At 35.9% G+C, this 19,079-nt stretch overlaps 1 protein-coding gene and 1 pseudogene across 4 annotated transcripts in view; one reads left to right on the top strand and one right to left on the bottom strand.

Annotated features, from left to right (window-relative positions):
* Positions 1-19,079, top strand: part of LOC115508493 — a 607,545-nt pseudogene that overhangs the window by 418,604 nt on the left and 169,862 nt on the right.
* The window catches only part of CNTN6 (contactin 6), a 163,575-nt gene that overhangs the window by 72,702 nt on the left and 71,794 nt on the right, over positions 1-19,079 (bottom strand). For 2 of the 4 annotated variants that reach the window (XM_032592342.1, XM_032592343.1), the window contains 4 exons: positions 10,650-10,829; positions 6,735-6,871; positions 5,121-5,250; positions 2,990-3,140 (listed from right to left, as the gene is read on the bottom strand). In XM_032592342.1, coding sequence (XP_032448233.1) covers positions 2,990-3,140; positions 5,121-5,250; positions 6,735-6,871; positions 10,650-10,829 — 598 coding nt within the window. Of the gene's footprint in view, positions 1-2,989; positions 3,141-5,120; positions 5,251-6,734; positions 6,872-10,649; positions 10,835-19,079 lie in introns of all 4 variants that reach the window. The other 2 variants (XM_032592341.1, XM_032592344.1) reach the window with 2 other exon arrangements.

The raw sequence follows: 19,079 nt of genomic DNA, 5'->3' as shown, positions 1-19,079 counted from the left end.
ATGACCTTTGCAAATTACTGCTTAAGGTAATCTAGAACTGGCAGAGATACACCTCTGTAATTACTATGTACTTCCGCGGCTCAGATTTATTTTTTTTTTCAATTTTTTAAGATGTGTGCTCAGGAGAAAATTCTTTTTGTTTCTTTTTACTGAAACCTATAATGAAGTCCTATAGCAATGAGAGAACGAAATTAGAGAAGAACCATCTGTGAATAGAAATCACACAGATCACTCCTTTAATTAAAGTGAGACACGGGGTGCCTGGGTGGCTCAGTCGTATGAGCGTCTGACTTCATCTCAGGTCATGATCTTGTGGTTGAGAGTTTGAGCCCCAAGTTGGGCTCTATGCTAACAGCTCAGAGCCTGGGGCCTACTTCAGATTCTGTATCTCCCTCTCCCTGCACTCTGCACTCCCCTGTCACTCAATGCTCTGTCTTGCTCTGTCTCAAAAATAAATATAAACATTAAAAAAATTAATTCTAGTGAGACAATGCTTATTCTGATATGCTCTTAGTGATTATTCAAAAGATGAAAAGGTCCCAAATTCATTCTAGATGGGACAAAACAAAACATAAACCTGAAAAGTCATTTCAAAGCAGTTTCCCTCAAACCTTTTGTTTTCCTCTCATTTCCTTACTTTATTCAAATATTCTTCCTTCTCTTTCTCCTCCCCACATACATGGTGCTTAAGTGTTTAACGTTTATAGAAAGTAAACAACACTCATTCCTGCTCCTTATGTGAGGACTTTGAGTCACTTTAGGAAATGAAGTAATCAATTTGTCCAGACTCTCAGTACGAAGTGCTGCATTTGATACTTTGGAATCTCTTGAGTTTTCTAATTCTACAGCAGTGTCTTCGAACCTCAATTAGGTTTTAGGAATCAAAGAGGAATCATTTAAAAGGAATCCACATCCAAAGCTGTTGAGAATACCTGCAGTGATCTCCTAGGCAGTCTACACAGAGGAAGGAGCGCAGTCAGGGCTAGGGAAACAGATTTCCCCTTCATCAATCTTTTCCCCTTGGCTTTGAAGCTTCTGCTCTTATGTCTCAAGGCATCTTGTCCAGAAGAGCTTTTCCCTAAAGCTGGTGACGTCTTACATATTCATCCTTTTTGACACATTCATTCGTTCCACAGATATTTATTGAGTTTAGGTTCTATACCAAAGGCACAGGGCATGCACAGACAGATTTGACAAAATCTCTGTCCTGGGAAAAGCTTCAGTGTAGGGCTATAGAGACCACTGGAGACAGGGGACAGCAAGGAACGAGAGGGCCCTGGAAAGGTCTTTATCTTGTCTATCTTGTCACGTCAGGAGAGCGTCTTCAAGGCTCTAGATATAACCCTGATAGCACTCTATACCATCTGCACTTCTTGTTTTTTTTTTTTTTTTTTTTTTAATTTTTTTTTCAATGTTTATTTATTTTTGGGACAGAGAGAGACAGAGCATGAACGGGGGAGGGGCAGAGAGAGAGGGAGACACAGAATCGGAAACAGGCTCCAGGCTCTGAGCCATCAGCCCAGAGCCCGACGCGGGGCTCGAACTCACGGACCGAGAGATCGTGACCTGGCTGAAGTCGGACGCTTAACCGACTGCGCCACCCAGGTGCCCCACTTCTTGTTTGTTTTAACCCCCTTTTCTCTCTCTCTTGACTACAAAGGCAGTCCTAGATCAGAAATAAAAATGGCATCCCTGCCTCCAGCCTATGACATTTTTACTGGCTCAGAAGATTCAACGCCAAAACCCAGATTTCTAGTTTTTCTGGAAATGTTTGAAGTTCTACAACCCTGTCTCAAGTTCTATCTTCCCACAAAAAAATGTCTACCGAAACTGGGAGTGACTATCTGGTTTTGGTGTAGAATTCACTCTCCAGACCTGTCTCATACTCTGGCAACCACCATATCTCCATATCTTATCATACATCATGCTTCAGCTGTCCTTTTTCTTTTCTTATACACGTTTTTTAATGTTTATTTTTTGAGAGAAAGAGAGAGACAGGGTGCCAGCTGAGGAGGGGCAGAGAGAGAGGAAGACACAGAATCTGAAGCAGGCTCCAGACTCTGAGCTGCCAGCACAGAGCCTGACGTGGGGCTCGAACCCACAAACCATGACATCATGACCTGAGCTGAAGTGGGACACTTAACTGACTAAGCCACCCAGGTGCCCCTGTCCTTTTTTTTTACATGGCCTGTCTTGTTCATTTATGTTACTGGACTGGTAGGCTACGCATATGAGTTAACGACACATATGATCTGACAAATAGCTCACTGAAACATTTTCCTATGTTCAGCACAGTGGCTCATGCAGGGTAGTATTCCACTGCACATCTGGTCACACGGTAACACGCATGGGTCATTCCAATAGAGCCACACATATTGCCTAGTTTCCCTAGGTATACAAGGTTCTATAGTACAATGCAGCAAAATTTATTCTAAGTAGAGAAAAACACCTGTTTTGCTCTGTCTAAACTCTCATAGAAAACATGCCAGTGCTGATCCAGGATTTCTCAATCACATCTAGAACAGAAGGAAACCTCTTTTCTTTCTCTACAGGAACCTCTCTACATTTTTTTTTTCATGTGGAGAATTCATTTTGTCATGGGGCGAACACCTGTGTGACTATTTAAAAACCACAACACCAGGTGTGTGAGTATAAGTGTCTCTCTCTTTTATGTAATGCTCTTCTCACTGATTTCTCAGCAGGCTGGGTCAGGAAGAAGCTGCAAGCTGAATATAGAAAAAAAGGTCTTAAAGGATTTTTTAAAATATGTCTATTACAAGTGCATGCACTAAATATGTTGCAGCAAAATTATACAAATAGGTCTCAAGTTTGTAAGATTCTTTAGTTTTTGCTGCCATGTGAAAATGTTTGGTATCTGTGAGTACCCAGTTGTAAGCTTACCCTAAGGGAGAGGATTTAGAAGACTTAGATTTGGAAGACGTTATATGGCAAAATATCTCAAAATATAAAACAAAAGAGATCTATTTACCTTTTGCTCTGTCTCAGGCTCTCCATTCCTCTTTTCCAGGAGATAGCTGCCCTAGGAAAAGCAGTTGGTTTGCATTCGATAGTGATATCCCCACCAACTTGTACAACTGAAGTTTTTTTAAGAGGATTTTTAGAGAAATCAGGAGCTGAGGCTAAAAACAAAATTAAAACCAAATTGTTAAGTTAGTCACTTAATTAACACGTGGTAACCTGATGGTGTAGTATACGAGACAGGATTTAAGGTTAACATGCAGGGCTTTTTTCAAGCTATTCTGCTCAGGTTGTTCTGGGACAAGTTACCAATTTAGCATCTTGGAGTTCTATTTTCATTTGAAAAATGAAGTTGACAACAGATAATTACTTCAGAAATTTACTGAGGAGATTAAATGAGATAACATCTGTAAAGAACTCTAGCATAGTGCCTGGCACAAAGTATGTGTTCAATAAATGTAATTTATTTTTGTTTTGGTTCTAGTCATTGAAATAACAAAGGGCAATCAGAGCAGGGGAAGAACCAAGTTACAAAGAGCCACATTCTAAATCGTGTTTACAACAAAGAGGGTGAAGGTGGTCCCATAAGAGAGAGAAGAAGAGATTTTAACCCTGATTAGGGAAATCATTAAATCTCTTCCAGTCAAGGTAATGATCCTAAATGGGAAATATAAAATATCACTGAAATAAAGCAGAAATACTCTATCACTTTGTCAGATTTATTCAGGCAAGCCTTTAACCAGCTAAATGGAAATACTCTGCCTTCGGTAGAAGCAGGCAAGCTGAGCAGATTTTTTTTTTAAATGTCAGTTTCAACTTTGTCCCCACTCAATAAATGTTGAACAAATACCAATTCATGAGGGTGAGAAATTATTAGACTGCCTGGATGTATCTGAGTCTTTCCAGCTTCATGAATGTGGGAAGCCATGTGTCCAATCCTCACTCCTAGCCTGAAGTCTAAGTGGGCTGAAATTCCTTGAGATATGCCATGGTCTCTTGTTTCTGGGCATTTAAAGTATTGCTTCTCTTTACTGACTTGTGCATGCTTTTTCTACGGATCTCAGGCTTCAAGAGAACATCCTCAATTTAGGTTATTTTCAGCTTGTCATGAAGTCTGATAACACCTTCTCAGTTATTCACTATAATAATCATATTTTAAAATTTAGCTTTTTTTCCTCAGTGAAACTATAGGTTCTATGAAAGTAAAGATCACTTAAGTATTGATAATTATATCTTTACTACTTAGTACACAATAACTTTTCAATAAATAGTAGTGATTGAAAGAATAAACAAATCAATGGCCATTGTCCATAAGCTTATGAAACCTTGTCTCTTTGCTTGATCCTTCCTCTCTCATTCCATTTCTTCCTACCATTAAGAAAACTTTGTGATAAAAGAGACTGGTGGGTTATTTGTTGTAACACACACCACTGAGAATAACATTCTTGAACTGCTTCTATCCCAAATTTTCTACTACAAGGACTCATCTGCCCAGCTTTGCTTGAGGTCTGGGTGGTCTTGTGACAGGGTTCTAGCCATTGTCATAAAATGATTTTACTGTAAGGATGCACAGAAATTTTGTATTTTCTAATGAGAGGGATAGATTTGGTCACTTTTGTCCCTTCCCTCTCCTTCTCCCTTAAGTATGGGTTTTATTCCTGTAGCTAGAGCAGTCACTCCCTCAAGGCTACAAGCACGAGGGAAAATTTAAAGGATAATATTATCAATCACGGTGCTGTGGTTCAGTTACCACTCCTGCAATTCTTGTTAAAAGATAAAATAAATACCTGCTTAAATCACTATAAATTGAGATTTTCTTTTCCTATTTTTTTGTTAGCAGTTGAAACACTCCTAAAGGATAATTTTGAGTTGTACTCAAAACATGTGCTATGATCAGCTTTGGAGGACCCTTGTTCTGGCTTGGATGTACTCAACAGCAGACTTCTCTGGAAGCACTAATGTATTGCTCAAGCAGAATAATGATTTTCACCCTGCCTTTTTTTTATAGTTAATTTAGACATTTCCCATTATTTCAAAGGAAAGCAATCTCTAATTTACAGAAAACTTGGGTTGATACTATGTATAATCATAGCTCACTAAAATGTCATTTTGAATTTTTCGGTTATAAATGAATGACTTACCTAATACTCTCAATTCTGCATTTGCATAAATTATCTGATATTTGTTTTCTGCAGCACACTGGTAGACACCAGAATCTGACACATTCAGCATAGTTATGACAAGTGTCCCGTTTTCTATTTGAATTCTTTCCTAATAAAAGAAAAGCCACATAAAGATGTTAGTGTGTTAATGTAGGCACTCTCTTAACCAGAATACACTATTAAACATTGGTACATTTCTACAATATATGATATTTTGGTGCATGAGAACTGATGTTTATGAAGATGGAGCTTAATATACTGCAAGATTCCGAGCAGCTTTTTGAAGTTAAAAAAAGAAATATCCTTCCTATAATTTTAGTAGTTAGTATATTGTACATTCTCTCATTTCTTTGAAAATTGGCATTGTCTGCATAGAATGTATGTTAACTCTGTTATATGGTATATAAAATAATTTGGATGATTCTAGCCTTCCAATTATTTCAGGAAATATGGCTAATAATAATGTTAGACATGAATATAATGATTAGAAATATCCTTGGCTTTCCATCATAAGGTCTCCCAAAGACCTGAAATGTGATGGCTTGGTAGTTCTAATTGGAGGAGCTAAATTCTCCCTTTCTGAAGCCTACCATAGTATGCTGAAACAGCCAAATCTGTTACAGAGTCCCATTTGGAGTAGAGAAATACAATTTTGAGTGCACATAATGAAATAGCTTAATAGAGCAAATATAATTTTAAAAAAATATTTCAGTATACCTATTACCATCCTTTAAGGATAATGAAAGTAGGCTGGAAGAAACAGAAAATGTTCTATGCAAAAAGGCATTCAGGAAGAAAATTTCACTAAAACCAAAACAAAGAAGAGCATTATTTTCATCTTCTAAACACTAGATGTTCTTTGTGGCCCAAGCTGTGCCTACAAGTGCAAAGTAAAAGGGAGAATTAACACAATTATTTGGATAATGTGATGGGGGGGGGGCCAATTTTGTCTCATTTTCAGTATACTGTACAATAAAGTATGCTCCAAATTGAAAAATGTGGATAATTGCCTCAGTTCTCCACATCCTATGGGTTTAGAGTCATTAGTTTTTGTAAAAGCCAGATAGTGGTTAATGTTTAAGAGCTTGGATTCCGTAATCAGATTATGTTTAGAACAAATTCTAATATTTACTAGCTACTGTGTAACTTTGGACAAGAGACCTAACCTGTCTGAAACCAATTTTCTTCATCTATGGAAGAAATAATACTAGCATCTCTCTCATAAAATTGTCATGAGGATACAAAAAAACACATGGAAAAATATTTACATAGGACCAGGCTCATACAACAGTTTGGTGGATGTTAATTAAGACAGTGATGGTGATGATGATATCTGAATACGGATCTATCACTGAGTAGTGTGTGACCTTATGCAAGTTGTCCTCTCTACCCTTAATTTTTTCATTTGAAAAATGGGGATAATATTAATAGCTACTTTGAGCTTATTTAAGTATTATATAAATTAGTGTATGTGAGGAGTATACTGCCTTTCCTAGCACCTACTAAGCATCCCATAAACATTAGCTGTTACTGGTAGTAAAAAAATTTCCCTAGGAGATTAGGTGAAATTTTAATATCAACATAGTTGCTTACCTCTGGAGTGAGGCGTTCACCATTCTTTAACCAAGTGTACCAAGGATTTGGCTTTCCACTAGCTTTGCATTCCCAAAACAAACTGTCATAGATAGACAGGTAAGTATTTTGGATTTTTTGTTCCCATTCTGGTGGGGCTGTTTCAAAAACAGATAAGAACAACTACTTGGCAAGTCAATTATCCAAAACATTGCGCAACATTCCAAGGACTATAGAAAGCAGAAGGACAAAGCTAACTGGGCCCAATTGTACTGAAAACACACGATTGAGGGAAGGGAAATGTAGAAGCCTCAATGTGGAACAACAGAAATCTTGTAAATATCAGTGGTCCTTCGGCATAAGATAAATGTTTGCCATTTGTCATTGTGATGTCCCTTTATAGCAACTTGGGAGTTGTAGGAAAACGTCCAAATGCAGAACAAGGCCAGAGAATAATTTCATGGTAAATATTAGTACATAGGTCAAGTTAGAAAATGTATACTAAATCAGAACCCACGGTGAGCAAAGGCCCATGATTATATTTGGTTTGAACTAACTAAAAGGAAGTTTATCTATATCAGACATAATTACAATTCAATAGCTTGAAGCACAATTCAAATATGAGCCTTATCACATTTTAGGAGGATTAGATTCCAATTTTTTTTCCCCAGCATAAAACTCTTGATAGGAAATGAGAACTTTCGAGTTTTATTTAAGCTCAGCACCTAAATTTAATCCTGGGCATCCATTATCCAAAACCTTATTTTGAAATATGACCAAGTTCTACATTGTACTGAGGCAAAAAAAAAAAAAAAAAAAAAAAAAAAAAAAAAAAAAAAAAAAAACAAAAAAACAAAAAAAACCTGGTTTAATTAATGTTAAAGTGTTATTTAGGTGTCAGGTGGTAGTATCCTTACTATAATTCATAGAAACAGGTGGGGTGTAAATTAAATGTTCTTTCATAAAATGACAGGAGGCTGCCTGGCTGTGTCATTTATCCCTCTTTTATTTAGGTCTGTCCTCAGATACGTAGGAGTGAATGCAATTTCCTTCAGAATTGCAGGCTTTTATAAGCTAGATATGTAATTGCAGTTAATTCTCCCTCTAGTCATTTGTAGAGATGTTTGCAGACATGTGAGATAACCTGCTAGAGAAGACATAGTTAAAAAACAGAGAAGCCAAACTTTGAACCCTGAAAGCAGAGCCTAAGTTAAGGGGTAGTGTTCATTTTGCCTGTTAGGAATGCCAGCCCAAAGATAAGGCATCAGGAAGAGGAAGAGTCTACAGGGAAGGAAAGAGGCAATGCAAGGGTCAGTTATTAAGTTAGCCACCAAGATGGGCCACTGTTACTTGATCCTCTGTGAACTTCTAAGGGGTCTTTATAACTGCCTACTGAGGAAAAGGAAGAGGAAGCATTTATTCATTGGTTTCTGTCCACTGTCATTCAAGGTTAGTATAGATGTTCTATATTAGCAGACCCAGGTTGTGTGCACCGAAGTGCTGAGTAGGCTCTAAGAGAACAAAGAAAACTGAAGGAGGAAACAAGACGGACTTGGTGTGGCACCTGAGACAAGACTCTATCAGGTTATACCAACAAAACCTAGAGCTGGTGACTGTAGCAGTGGATGGAGAAAGAAGTGTGACTGAGAGTCTTTGAAAGTTGTACGGGTATGTCTGACTTCCAGGGTTTTCCCATTGCAACATCTGCTTCCACTAAGATAAAAGGTCCTTCAGAGAGCTGGTCACTGAGAAGAAGGAATCATGATGTCTCACTGTAGTAGAAACTAAGCCTGGGATTATCACCTGTGGAAATCGGGACAACTTCCAGTTACAGAATATGATTATCACAGTTTTGAGGGACATATTAAGGCAAGACTTAGATGAAGTAGATGTATGGATGAAAGTGAATCATGTTTCTGAATGTTATTAGCAAAATTTTACAATTTGTGAAGATTGTTGAGAAATTTTCTTAACATATGTTTGACCTGGGAGAAGAAATAAATACATATAAAATTCACATAGGTTGTAAAAGTTTGAAATACATATGGTTTTAATGCTTAATGAGATAATTATAACTTTACAATGTATTTATTTTGTTAATACGTAAATTCTTTGCATGCTTCAGATTCTAAAGACCAAAGTTTTAAATCTTCAACAATGTAGGGAATGCATGAAACAAAGGACCTAGGATTTCAGGTCAACTATATGGGCTTGGATTTTAGATTTTCTTTCTTTCCCTACTGAGTGATTATGGAAAGTCACTTAACTTCTCTGAATAGGTTTCATTTTCTATAATGATATTATTATAATGGTATCATTTTCTATAATGATGATACTTAAAGATTTCTTTTCGAGGTAATAAAGATGGAATATAGAAGAAAAGGGTTCTGAATTTAAACACCGCAATATAATAAAACCGTTTCTTTTCTTAAAATTATCAGGTATTATGCAATTCTCAGGTACTTGAGTCAATACTCTGCTCCTTTGGGAGCATGATAACAAGTAAATCAATAGGTTAATAAGAAGTATAATATTTATCTTATTGACCAATTATCTGTTATTACCCCACAAGGACCATTTGGATTCATTAAATGGCTAATGACAAATATTTCTACTTCTTACTATCATTAAGAATGACAAGAATTAATATTTGTAAAATCTGCTGTGTAAGCTAACAGTTTCTGTACAGAAAGCACTTTCTTATTGACTTCTGGTTTATAAATACCTTCATTTCCTGTTTAACCACTGGGTTATATCTTTGTCTACTTAATAGAAAAATGAAATCTCTATTAAAAACTAGTCAAAGCTTTAATATCTTGGTGCCACCCAAAACTCCCAGTCACATCCTTACTATTTTATTTACAATGGATTCTAGATGTGAAAGAATGTTTTAAAAAATACCTGTATATATAGCTACAACTGTAGACGAATAATCAGCAGGACATAATATTCTATATATATAAAATAATACTTTTCATTCAAGGTTAAAATAGGAAATTCTAAAGGAAATGGAAAATAATATAATCAATGCACAATTTACTCTCCCCACAGGATACTCAGTCGCTATTCCTATGAGGTAATTACAATACCTTAGATTTTTCCAGTTATGAAAAAAATACATATTTTCCCCAATTACTTTATCATTGTTTGTAAACATGTCACACAGAAACATGTCACACAGAAAAGTATTTTTGGTCATGTGTAAATACAGTCTTAAAAAGTTCTCCAGTACTGATATATTAAATTTGGCAAAAATAAGTTAAGAATATCTTAAGGGCACCAAACATTTTGATAATTCTGGGGTATATATTATGGTTTATTTTCTGTAAAAAAAAAGAAGCAAACTTTATGCAACTGTATATTTTGGTCTGAATAAAAGAAGACATGAAGCCAATTTTTATATAATATTTGCTTTCGTTTGAGATTCTGGTAATTGAGACCAACATATATTTTAAGTGTAGTAATAACATTATTTTTCTATTATCTACATATGAACAGACAAAATCTGGGAAATAGAAACAAATACTGAAAACTACCATTCAGTATTATATTTCTCCTGTCAGTCTCTCCTTTTGTGAATTCTACTTAGGATAATAATTAAGACTGTCATGAGCTGTTGCTGAATGTTTTATGGGAAATATATTGAATTCTATGGTACTTTGTGTTATAAACTTTTATAGCTTTAATGTGACATTGCTGATACTTTCAAGGCAATTATAATAAATAATAGCAAGTAAAGACCATGATGGAATTAAAAGCGTATTTTAAAAATGGTCATGCCCACCTGCCCATCAGTGTATTAAGCATCCTAACCTACACATGTGTTTTCTTTATTTCTCCTATGACATTTTCCACACCATGCTAACGACCTTCACTATCTCCTATGAAGAATATTACCAAAAATTTCATATACTTTTTGAAATTCTATTAGCTTACCATAGAAAATGAGTTGACCCTTTGCAAGGTTTCTTCCTCGAAGGTTGCCTGCAATGCACTCATAGAAGCCTTCATCTTCCTGTTGAAAGTTCGGGATTTCAAGAATAGCTTGGGATTTGCTGTACTTGATTTTCCCTGGCAACGGGTTTCCATCCAACCTCCTCCAACTAATATCGGGGACTGGACTAAACAGTTATACCTCATTAGAATAGAAGATGATTTAGTCTTTACGACAGCAGGATAAATTAAGAGTGTCCTTAAGAATAACTCTCAAGGAAAATTTTCCAATCAATCTATTATGTTATGACTACTTTTCAGATCATGCAAGCATTCACCATTCACTCATCCAGCAATTTATAATACTTCTTAAGGGCCTGCTATGTGCAAATCATTGTGCTATTATCAGGAAATAAATTGATGAATAAAATAGATACATTATCTACCCTCATGTTGCTTAAAGACCAGCAGAGAAACATACAATAAATAAATAATAAAAAATAATACATTTGTAAATTGCAGTAACTGCAAAAAGGAAACAGAGTGCAGAAATAGGAACAAGATTTTATCAGTGTAAATATGGTGGTCAGGAAATTCTTTGCGAGCATGTGACATTTAAGAGTAGGCAAGCTTCTTCTACATATTATAGGTTTTAAGAGTAAAATACAGATTGCTCTATAGCTAAATTGGTACTAATACATAACTGAAGACCTCTGTGATGAATGAGCTAGATTATCAAGCAGGACCAGTACTATGTAATAGATCTACATAAATTGGGAGTATAGGTTTTATCATCCTCAAAAGAATGTACTCATTTATAACTTATCTAAAATGAAAACCAAAAATAAATAAATAAATAACGTAAAAGATAACTTTACATTGTACCATTAGAATTTGTGGAGTTCCTTTATAGATTTAGCTTAATATCTTATGTCTAATATCTTTAGTCTAATATGAATATCTTTTAAAATAGCAAAATATATTTACAATATCTGAATTGAAGAGCTAACAAAGAGTGATGAATTTAGAAATTTGTGGTGAGAAAGACCTTACTTTTTACAGATATAATATAAAGAAATGCAGGCTACATGTAAAGTTATAGCAGGATTGTAAGATCAGTCCCTAATCTATTTACATTAACATCTTTCCTTTCCTACTGCCAAGTCATTCTTCTTTCCCTAATAGATTTCCAGATGATTTAAATGTTTCTATTATAAATTTTTAAATTAACAATAATAATGAAAGTAAATCATTTTGCAAAGCCAAATTGTAAACTTTGTCAAAGATACAGGATTTCTTCAAGTTAACAAAAATAATGTGGGGAAACCACCTAATGAAATACAAAGTGGTTGACTACGAGGTGTGGGATTTGAGTAGTAAACAACTGAAGAAAATTGGTGATGGTGACTCAGTAGAGGATTCAAATAAAGCAAAATTGATCAAGTCCAAGGAATTTTTTATTGGCAAACAATGATGGCCCTTCCATTCAAATCAAAGACATAAACAACGTAGAAAGCCATACATGTGCTCCTATAGATTTGCCAGAAAACATATCCCCTAGTCAGTGTGTGATTTGTCTATTCTTCTCAGAATTAGTATATAGTTAAAAACGTGACTTGAATTCTTATAAACACACAAAAAATAATTATTATGATACACTTAGTTTTTGTCTTTTTAAAAAGACTTTCCACTTACCACAAATTTAGGTTGACATTTTAGTAGAATGGCATATTCCTACCAACAATTAACCTCAGATAACTGGTTTTCTTATATATATTCATTTTATGGAATACAAAACTACAAATAAAAATGAAATTCTAGAAGAAAAATTATTCATATAGGAAGATCTTCACCAAGTCTGGTAAATTTTGTAGTATATGCCTTATCATCTAATTTTTTAAATATATGTTGTACATATGTGAAGACAGTGAAAGTTATTATCTGTGAGTAGTAGGAATATTAATGCCTTTAATTTTCTTCTTTCTGCTTATCTCTATTTTCCATTATTTTTCTACAAAAGCATTCATTATCTATGTAATAAAAATTTCTAAGAAAATTTACTTACAAAGAGAAAAATAAATAGAGGCTCAGATACTTGTCTAAATTCATGATCCTTTCCCATTTTTTTATGACAGTGTACCTCTGAGGTTTATGACCAATACATGAAGAGTATTTAACTGAAAAACGCTTTTAACTTAAAGCATTCAGACAAAACAAAATCAGTAAAGACTGAGTATTTGCCAGTTATATAATAGTTCTTTATTTTGATTATGAAAACAGAAGTCAATTTTTAACATAACTATCTAAATCTGAGTCTGTTTGGCATTTAATAAAAATAATTGTAATGATATCACAATAAATAGCTACTGCTTATTAACCACGAACTATGTGCCTGGTATTATGTATGGGTAAAACATGCAAAGGTCATTTCATTTACTTTTCCTATAGTTACAGGGCATAAATAGGATTTATTTCCAAGTTTCTTTGCCCTAAAAGCTGTGTACTTAATCATAAGGCAATACAGACCCTACAGCTTTTGTAGGATCACCCACGGATTTGGCATTTGTGGTTTTACAGTAGTGGCTCTCCATTTTTTTTTTTTAATTTTTAATGTTTATTCATTTTTTGAGAGGCAGAGAAAGAGTGTGAGTGGGGAAGAGGGAGGGAGGCAGGGAAGGAGGGAGAGGGAGAGAGAGAGAGAGAGACAGACAGAGAGAGAGAGAGAGACAGAGAGAGACAGAATCCAAAGCAGGATCCAGGCTTGGCACCAGCAGCACAGAGCTGAACACAGGGCTCGAACCCATGAGTGGTGAGATCATGACGCTTAACTGACTGAGCCACCCAGGTGCCCCGCCCCCCGCCTTAAAAAAAAAAAAAATGTTTATTCAAGTGGCTCACCATTTTAAGTGTCCAAATTAAGTTGGGGTAAAAAGAACAAGTCCCATCCATCCTAACTATTCCTACTTTCCACAGAAGAACTCAGTGATAGCACCGAAGTCTCTCTCGATACACTTTTTTCCATTAATGGATGAAACGGCATATCCGATAGAGATATACCTTTCCAATAGAAGTAATGCAGCAGACAGTGTCAGTACTCTAATTGTGTGCCTTCTGATCCCTTAGCCACCACAGATTCTGAAGTGCTATTACCCTCAACATTGAGTATCTGTATCTGTTTGTGACAACCACCCTCAAGCTGCTGTAGCTAACATTCCCTTCAAAGAGTTCAAAGCAGCTAGGTATTTACATATCCCCAGGGACAGCTATCAATCAACAACTGACTAAATGCTGTGATACAAATATTCTATCTTCCCTGCCCCTGCTGGGGGCCGTCTCTCAGGTGTGAGTCTCTCCAGAGCTCCCATACAGGACTGAGGCAAATTTAACTTCCATGACATTTTGCTTGATACCATACTCTGCTTGGCTACTCTTCCTTCCCTGTCCCACTTCTTCATTCTCCCGTGGGTTCTTTCTAAAAACTCTTCTAACCAACCACTTGCAAAAAATTATCCTTTCAAGGTCTGCTTCTTGGAAAACCAATTTAGTAGAATTCCCAATATGCTCTGGCCTTGTTCTACTTTAATTATAACATCGATTTTAAGGAAGCCTTAAATAATTCTCAGTATGGTATGGCTATTAGACACACATAGAAATGGTATTCTGAAGTATTAAACATCAGCGGAATACAAGACCAGAACTAAGCAGTAGAATCCTAGTGGAAAGCCTTGGCTGCGGAACATACAAGGTCTAATTTACACCAGAATAATAGCAAAAGGCAAGGGATGTAGAAATGTAGAAGAGACACAAGGCTGAACACGGAGATAAGTTTCTCACATAAAAAAGAACATCTTTTTTTTTTTTTTTACCTCATTTGGGGGCGGAGTGATAAATCTTCTCCCACAAACCATTTAATTAGGGAGATTATAATATAATCTTCTAACGTAAGATTATTCAATTTTGAAGAAGGGTATAAGAATTAAGAGTCCTAAATTCTCAATCGCAGTGGATCCATATTTGGTTGGGTCATTGGTTGGTTTCTGTCTGCATTTTGATTTTCCTTTGAAGAGCCTCCTAACTTTACTTCATCTGATTTGAATTGAAAGGACTAGACCTCTGGCTTCAGGAGAGAGCACAAGATAAAGGTCTTGCCATTAGAAGCAGATGCACCATAGTATCTGGGATTGGTCAATTATGAGAACCAAGACAACCAATCAGAGAAAACAATACTCAATTCTGTGAATGGTTTTGGAAGAGCTGTTGAAAAGAGAATCTTTTTTTTCACTGTGGTTTGCTCAGACAGAATAGAAACTTGGAACTTCTAGGCAACAATTTCCTTCCCACCAAATGGAGCAAGTATCTTTGAAAGCTAAAGCTACTACAAAGGCAAGAATCTTGGGATTCTTCACACGCCTAGATCAAGTCATGCCTGATGCCCCCCCCCCCCAAACCTCTCTTTGAACATTTCTGTAAGTCAATACATTTCTTTTTCTTTTTTTTTGGCTTAAGCTTGTTTGAGTTGTTTTCATGATGCTTTCAACCCTCTCCCCTCCACCCCAACAAAAGACATGACAAATAGATTCTGATGCCTGGATTTAGATGCTGTGTGACTGAATTATACAAAATGGTGGATTGCTGGTGGATCCTGGGTGGCTCAGTTGGTTAGGTGTCTGACTCTTGATTTCGGCCTAGGTCATGATCTCATGGTCTGTGCTGACAGTGTAGAGTCTGCTTGGGATTCTCCCTCTCCCCCTCTCTCTGCCCCTCTCCTGCTCATGCATATTGTGCTCTCTCTCTTTCAAAATAAATAAACTTAAAAAAAAAAAACCAATATGGTGGACATTACATTTTATACTCCATACATTAGAATTCTCACGGCAACTACACTATCAAAAAAATCACTCAAACATTTTAAAAGTTTTTTTTTTTTTAAAGAAGTCTTATCAACTGTATTTTGTGACTACATTTCATGTTAAAATTACTAATGGGAGAAAAATCAAACGGTTTTATAAGAATTCACAGTTACTAATTAAATGCTGAGATTTTTTTTCAGATTTGTTATGTCACTGCTAAATGTGAATGCCATGATCCTCCTGATTATCACTGGTAATGTGATATATAGAGACAGAGAGAATAAGTGCAAAACACAGATTACATAAAAATACATATGCATTTTAATCAAAAGTTCCCATTTTGTCCTGAAACTTCTTATGAAGACACTAAATGAACTGCTTTAGATTTCACACCCTCTGTCTTTTCTAAAGGCATCCCAAATGGACAGTGGGTGGGAAGAACTGGAATCTACAAAAAATGAAATTATGTTAGTAATGAGTCTAGTTTGTTAATGCAAGCTCACTTTTCTAAGACATACTGTGCTATGTAAATAATAATAATTATAATAATGAAGCTGTCATAATAGAATACTATTTATGCAGTACAGAGCAGAATGCAGCTCTTATCAGCTACTTATCAGCTATATTTTGTTCCACCTTATAAACATGAATTTTCTCATTTGTGGAATGGGGATTAATAATAGTACATAATTCACAGGATTTTGTGAGGATTAAATGATACAATCCATGTCCCATGTTCAACATGCTGTTTAGCACACATTAAACACTACATTTGAGTGTTAATGATAAATTAAGAGAATCATTTAAAATCATTATTATGTTATTGTTATCATTTCAAAAGGAAAAATCCCAGCTGCTATTTATTTATTTTCTGTTCTCTGTTAAGGACTCCCTTCACTATGCATTCAACATAAATTGATTTATGAACCATTTGCAAATTAAAAATAGATCTCCACAGGGGTGCCTGGGTGGCGCAGTCGGTTAAGCGTCCGACTTCAGCCAGGTCACGATCTCGCGGTCCGTGAGTTCGAGCCCCGCATCAGGCTATGGGCTGATGGCTCGGAGCCTGGAGCCTGTTTCCGATTCTGTGTCTCCCTCTCTCTCTGCCCCTCCCCCGTTCATGCTCTGTCTCTCTCTGTCCCAAAAATAAATAAAAACGTTGAAAAAAAAATTAAAAAAAAAATAGATCTCCACACTGTCAATGAAACAGGTACACAAACATACCCATATGATTCTAGAAGTAATTTCCTGCTTCTCACTGCTTTATATATAGGCTGCTAGGATACTGTCCCGGATCATAGGGGTCATGCTTATTTCCTCACCCTGAGGGCAGAGATCTCTCAGGTGAGATACTACATGTTTTGCTGTGAACCACCTTTGTTTTCCAACATGGTTAATCATCTAAGACCATGGTGGGAGGGAGGAAAGGATTATACAGAGTTCTCCAAAGAGAAACAAAGTCCTGTGTAAGATACCTGAGCATTTTTGTGAATATTAATACTCATTAACTGAGTGCTTACTATGTACCAGGCATTGTGACAGATGGCTTCCATTTGTCATCTAAGCTAAATACTCAGCTGGCAGCTGTTAACAATTCTAATTACCCTTTTGGAATGGAATTCACGTTGAGACAGGTAATTTCTGTTAAATTATTGCCTGCCAATTCTCCTCCACTTAGACTTCCAGTACAGGCTAATTTATTGTGATTCACCTTCCAATTCTTTGAGTTACCACCCATTCAATTATAAACACTAGTAGACTACTTCTTCTACTGTGGATTCAGCATTCTCCCTAGGATCTACCTAGTTTGTCCATGTTGGTGATGTTAGTGATGCAATATTCACTGGCAGTTCATCCTAGTTTAAAATAAGAGGTCTATTTAAAATGCATACTTTATAAATATAAATACATGAAGAATGCCATGGAGCAAGGGGGATCTTTGAGGGGTCTTCAGAATGGAGATTATCGTTAAATCTCTTGAAACTGTGCTGTTACAGAAGGGAAGTCAAAATACATGGTGCTGTCATTATCCTAATGGCAAATATCAGCCATATCTGGCAACATTTTGCTTTTAGCTTCAATCCCTCCTTGTCTTCTTTTTTTTTTGAAGTCTTCCCAAATACAATGTAGAAATTTAGCTTGTATATAAAGCTCAATAAATAAAACCAATCTGAAGCAACTCTCTTATCCAAAGTTTCTTCAGACCATAGGTGATGCGCTCACGAGTCTTGTATTTCAAAAGGAGCATTGCAAAATCCTTTTCTGATTTGGTTACTATTTGCTAAATAAAGTTTCCTGAAATTTCACAGTAATGAAATACTACCAAATAATAACAGCAAAGTTTTTTCTCTCTTTCTTTGTTCCTCTGCCCCTCTGGTTTTGTGCTTCTTAAATAAGCATTGCCATAAATAAGGACTTTTACTCCATTCTCTCTCGTCATTATGCTTTTACTGAGAGAGCATCCTATTAATTTTATCTGAAGACGGAGTATACATTTGTTAACCATCTGGCCTCGTTCCAACCTCAATTGGAAGTTAAATTAAAGCTCTTCACACACTACTAGAAACTGTGCTTCAATTCTATACTATTAGCCCATAAATAGAATTTTCATTACTAGTGCTATTTGAGAAAGTTTATATTTCTCCCCTGGATTTCTTAAACCTCATTATCCACAGCTTAAATCCAGGCTATCCTAAGTTTTTAACTAGAAACTGGTACAGAGAACCAGTTTCCTAAGATGCTTATATTTGGGATTATTCTTAACTTGAACCCCATTTCAGAAAATCCTGTCAGTGGCCATTTTTAATCGAAGACAGTGAAGCAGAATAACAAAACCAGCAAAGAGTGCCTTTGTTAAATTTTCAGACTGTTCAGCTAGCTACTTTCATTTCCCCAACTTGAAATATTCATACAAAGAGCTTGGAATGTAAGATTGTCCTATGGGGATACAATGTGGATATGTTCATGAGTTCTGTAGAAAAGCAATCTCAGTGTTACAGAAAAAGGAAAACTTTTTTTTTTTTTCAGTGATCTAAACGCAGTCATGATCCTATTCTACTGGTCAGTCAGTGTCTATGCCAGGTTTCTCCGAGGGAAAAATTTTATGGTATGCGTGTATTCATCTGGTATTTCACAGTACAGTTGCTGCAGCCAACTGAAAAACTACAAACGGTTTAGTCATAATAGCAATGGTAGCAGAGTGGTACTTGCATGTAGGGTAAAAGGACACAGGCAGGTTTTATGTGACTGAATGCAAATTGCCCAATTCTCTAGCCTCCGCTTTCTCGTATAACTAGAGATAACAATGGGTACATAGAAGGCTTCTTGAGAAGATCAAACAAGGAAATACGAGAATCCACTGTGAAATACAAAGTTTGAACCACAAACAAGGTTTACTAAATTTCCTTATCACCATGATCATCATCACATAGGGACAAGAAGGCTCTATTATTTAAAGATTCCCTAAGAATTTTATTGCCATTTTCTATTCTTTTTAACTAAAGTAAAATAAGTACTAATTTGCATGTGAAACATAAACTGGAGACCAGCATTCCAAGGTGAAAATGATACTGCATTTAGAAGT

Source organism: Lynx canadensis, chromosome A2 (assembly GCF_007474595.2).
Source record: "Lynx canadensis isolate LIC74 chromosome A2, mLynCan4.pri.v2, whole genome shotgun sequence".
In the NCBI taxonomy this organism is placed as follows: domain Eukaryota; kingdom Metazoa; phylum Chordata; class Mammalia; order Carnivora; family Felidae; genus Lynx; species Lynx canadensis.
The sequence above is the reverse complement of the archived record's forward strand: the minus strand, read 5'-3'. Positions and strand labels throughout refer to the sequence as shown.